The 4849-nt window shown below is 55.7% G+C and overlaps 1 protein-coding gene across 1 annotated transcript in view; it reads left to right on the top strand.

The window, feature by feature from the left end:
• PSPH (phosphoserine phosphatase) overlaps nt 1-2380 on the top strand; it is a 5456-nt gene extending 3076 nt beyond the window's left edge. Inside the window, exons 4-5 of the mRNA XM_010148657.1 lie at nt 446-594; nt 2194-2380. Of these exons, the coding sequence (XP_010146959.1) occupies nt 446-594; nt 2194-2304 (260 nt within the window). The 3' untranslated portion in view covers nt 2305-2380. The remainder of the gene's footprint in view (nt 1-445; nt 595-2193) is intronic.
• The last annotated feature ends 2469 nt before the right edge of the window (nt 2381-4849 follow it).

Genomic DNA, 4849 nt, shown 5'->3' with positions numbered 1-4849 from the left:
CTGCTTTTTGGGGGAAACCGCTTTCAGGGACTCTGAGGAAGGTGTGGACACGGCTGTGCTCAGCTGGGATGCGCTGGGCTTTGGGCCAGCGTCATCCAGCAGAACTGCAGCCGGGGAGGCGCTTTCTTCCCCGGGTGTCGCATCACACCCGCTGTGCCTCTGAGGTGCTCCCACCAGAACGACTGGCCCAGTGCCCGGGCGTGGATTTGTAACGCTGCCCACACGGGCTTTCGACTCCTGTCGTAGCCTGTCAGCTCCCTGAGGTTATCCCCACGGCAGACCCGGGTGAATTCCTGGGGTTCACGCTTACCTGCTGCTCACGCTTTTGTGCTGCTGGCGTGGTGAGGCTTCCCGCGCTGCACGGCCTCGGCTGGTGTCTGCAGGAGATCTCGCTGGTTCCCCAGGAAACACGCTGTGTCTAACTTGTCCTGTCACTGTGTTCCAGGGGAATACGCGGGATTCGACGAAACACAACCAACAGCCGAGTCGGGGGGGAAAGGGAAGGTTATTGCTCACCTGAAGGAACAGTTCCACTTCAAGAAGGTAGTTATGGTTGGAGATGGAGCGACAGACATGGAAGCCTGTCCCCCCGCTGTAAGTATGAACGAACAGGCATTCCAAATTCCTTCTGAGGAAATCCTTTGGGGAAAAATAGAAAAGAAAAAAGTGTGCTTTGAATTCTTTACGGACTCTGGGGAAGATCTTTAGCCCTTCCCACAGCCCAGAAGGGACCGGTGCGGGCGGCGCTCCTCCTGGAACCCGCATCACGCAGTGGCGGCTGCTCTCCGCTCAGCCCCGCTCGGTCAGGGAGTCCCCTGGAAGCCAGGCTGCTGGCTGGGGGACGGTCTAGCGACCTGTCTCCAGTCGGGCTGCCGCGACGTCTGCCTTTTCCCTCCGTATGCCCACCGCTGAACGCCTGCTTCTGCGCAGGGCTCTTACCCACCAAGAGCCTGGTTCTGAACACCCTACCCTACGGGGCCTACAAGGGTGCTGGGAGAGGACTTGTTACAAGAGCCTGTAGTGATAGGACAAGGGGTAATGGGTACAAATTGAAATCAGGGAGGTTTAGCTTAGATATCAGGAAGAAATTCTTCCTGGAGAGGGTGGTGAGGCACTGGAACAAGTTGCCCAGAGAAGCTGTGGATGCCCCATCCCTGGAAGTGTCCAAGGCCAGGCTGGATGAGGCCTGGAGCAACCTGGTCTAGTGGAAGGTGTCCCTGCCCATGGCAGGGGGATTGGAACTGGATGATCTTTAAGGCCCCTTCCAACCCAAACCATTCTATGATTCTACCCATCGGGGTGCTCAGCCTGACAGTCTGGCACAGATCCGGGGCGCTGTTACCCGCCACTGGCCTCGCAAAAGGGCTCATCTCGGTGTGCAGCGACGACACCTTTGACGATACCAGCCCCGACAGGGTGAAATCACAACAAGAGACTGGAAAGATAGCTTTTGTAAATGGTCGTTTCACGGAGGAGAGACCTGTATTCCAACTCCCCTCCAGCGCCCTTCTCTCCATAAACATCCCCCAACACCCGAGGGACAAGCGTCCCAGCACAGGGACATGCGAGACCCAACGCCGGGCGCTGCTGCCGATGGGGGCGGCGACAGTGGGTCCCTCGCTGTGAAACAGGCACCGAGCAAAGCTGCTCGGGGCTGGCTTAGCGCTTTCTACCGAGAGGCAAGGGAGCAGCAGTGGAAATTTTAGACGCTGCGTTTCCACCGCAGATGGTTTTCCAGGCTGTAGAAATGAGGATTGTTCCTGGTTAATGATTGAAGACACGGTTGATGTTTACTTTTGGTATCTACCGAATGAGGTCAACGGGGCTAAGATAAACAGCGTAGGGGTAACCGTGAGATGCTGCCTGCACGTTCCAGCCTTAACGTGTGCTGGGGGTAAGGCCTTACGCTGCATCACGCTCCCATCAGGTTTTCAGTGGAATCTGGGCTCTGACCAGTCTCGGTTCCCGTCTCTGAGACACAACGTTACTGCTGGAACCCAACCAGCAACCAGAGTGGTGCAAAGTGACGTGTTGGTAGATCTGAAAACAGAACGCGCGAGGTGAACGGGGGGAGAGGCGGGGAGCAATGCCGTCAGTGAAAAATCCCACCTTACAACCAGCCGCAGCCGCTGCGAAGCCCTGTCCCTGCCGTGGGGCTGCAGTAACGGGTGCCCCCTCCTTGTCTTTCGCCAGGACTGCTTCATCGGATTCGGAGGCAACGTGGTCAGAAAGCAAGTGAAGGAGAAGGCCAAGTGGTACATCACTCACTTTGATGAACTGCTAAAGGAGCTGGAGGAACGATAAATTATACCGTAAAGTAATATATTTAACAACTGTAAATCCGTTATATAATGCAATTAAAAGTCTATTTGTTTGCAAAGTCGTGTTCTGGGTTTTGTAACGACTCTGGGTGCTGGGTGCCTTCACCTCTGGCCTGAAACTCCTGCTGTAAGCGGCACCATTCCGCTCTGTTTTGGAATGGGAATGCTAAGATTTTTTAACCCCCTTTTCCAAGGGGATGAAGGCAGCTGATCATTCACTCACAAGTGAAGACCCAGTGCAGGACATGCTCAGTAAGTTAAAAGTACCTTAATGGACTGGCCCCTGGTCAGTGCTGCGGATGCCCCATCCCTGGAAGTGTCCAAGGCCAGGCTGGATGAGGCTTTGAGCAACCTGGTCTGGTGGAAGGTGTCCCTGCCCATGGCAGGGGGGTTGGAACTGGATGATCTTTAAGGTCCCTTCCAACCCAAACCAGTCTGTGATTCTACGATTCTATTCTATGATCTGTTGTTCCAGAATCACCCAAGCTAATGCCTCTGCTTAGTGTGGGTGGGAAAAGGAGAAGTTTGTCCAGTCAATGAAACATGACAATAATAGTCTACAAGGCAAAGCGTATGGTAAGTACTATCCACCCCAAGGGATCTCAGCACTAGGTCGAACAATGAGCAGAGATGTAGGAAACACAACGAAGCCTCTCTGCTTTCGTTAAAACGTGGCGTCAGGAGGCCTCAGGTGGCATCTGCTGCGCAGTGTCACTGCTTCTCGGCCTGTAGTCTGACAGGAGATGCACGCGGACGCAAGATCCACACGACATCCGCCAGCGTCCACCAAGCCCGTTTCCGGGAACACAGTGCTTCCCCTCCTTTGTTAGTGCTCCAAACTGCTCTCCAAGATGGGGGGGTCGCACAATGGTCACCCTGCTTCCTTAGCCGTTGTATTTATTTAACAATCCACCCCCATCGGCCAAAACCGGACGCAAGCTCATTGATCGACCTTCACAAATCCTGGGCTACTGACTAAAAAATCCCGTGAAACGATCTGGCCTCTGGCAAGCGTGGAACAACCACCCATAAACCGCCGGTGCTGGAGCTAAGAACACCTTGTTCTCTGAGCTGCTGCGGGCTCCTCGTTGTCATGATTTGCCTCCCGTGCCTGCAGTGCCTGATCCAAGAGGGTCCTTACAGGGAACCCACTTGACAAACGCTGACGTTAGGTCAGCAAGGTCCTGACAACTCCGCTGAGCGCATTGCGTCAGCCGTCTCTGCTGGCACAGCTCCCTGAGCTCAAAGAATCCCACCTCTGACGACGTGAACAGCTATATTCATGTGCCGCATCTTCCACTTGGTCCACGTGATGCCCTCACGGGAGAGAGGTGGGTAGATAGGACATGATTTGTCCTGGAAAAAACCCTGCAGGCTCTTATTGCCGGGTGCTCACCCGGTATTCCTCTGGGAACTGACGGTGAGGCCGAGGGCGCCAATGCTCCCTGACCCCACCACGTTATTTCATACGAGAGAAACCAGCGATGCGCCTCCCAAGCTCTCACACTGTCTCCCCAGGAGAACCGCGGGTTTTCACAACATGGACCTCATCTCCTTAACGTCACAAAGTCGAGGTGCAGCGAGAGCTCCCGGCAGGGTTTAAGCATCACCAATGCTGGTTCTTTCCACTCTGCAACACCAAGGCCACAGGGGAAAGGCGTCAACAAAGCCAACGGCAGCTCTCAATGATGCCATCACAGGTTTTTGGCAAAACCAGAGGCAGCAATTGCTTGGAGTCAGACCAGCACGTTAAATACCGGGGGAGCAAACAGTGAAAAGGACTCCAGAAGCCAGCTTTGGGTGGCTCTGTGGCGGACAGGCACAACCAACCACAGCGAGGGTCTGTGCACGGGTGTTACAAACCTCCCGAGAGCTCAGCCAGCAGCTGGCAGGCTGCGATGTTAAGGGTGATGTCTTCAAAATCCTGAGGAGGATCTCCGCCAGCTCCCAGGGCAGCTCACGCACAATCGGGCCTTTGTGCAGCCCGGGCTGCACCAGCAGCACAAGGACACCCCGCGCGTGCGCTGCGGTCAGGAAGCTGATGTCCTGCTCACTGTGGCTTTCGACTGAATTGAGAGGCCACTAAAAACCAGCCCCTTACATCCAGATCATCAGCTGCACCCACAGGCCCCACACATGCTGCGGGTATGTGGAATTCCATCAGCACAGTCGGGGGGGGCCGGAGGCTCCGTGCCACGGGGACCTTAACATTCACAGCGGCGTTTGCCAGTCCGCGCGCTGGGGAAACGCGGCCTTGTGCCAGCGGTTTCACAGGAGCCCTTTAGGTCTGACTGGTTTGAAAAAAATACCCCCCCTCCCCTTCCACTGGGCAAACAGCAAACCTGACCTCCGGCCCAGGAGGTGCCGAAGGGACAACGCAGCTGAGGGGCTGACAATTCTGTCCGTAAGGTACCGGAATGAAATAGGAGGGAATGCAGCAGCGTGAGGGAAGTTTCCAGGTTAACGCCGAGCTACCAACGCACCTGAGCGCATCCCGGCACAGCGCCCGTCAGCCAGGCAGCAGCTGG

Source organism: Eurypyga helias, unplaced genomic scaffold, assembly GCF_000690775.1.
Source record: "Eurypyga helias isolate BGI_N326 unplaced genomic scaffold, ASM69077v1 scaffold32683, whole genome shotgun sequence".
NCBI lineage: Eukaryota > Metazoa > Chordata > Aves > Eurypygiformes > Eurypygidae > Eurypyga > Eurypyga helias.
The sequence above is the reverse complement of the archived record's forward strand: the minus strand, read 5'-3'. Positions and strand labels throughout refer to the sequence as shown.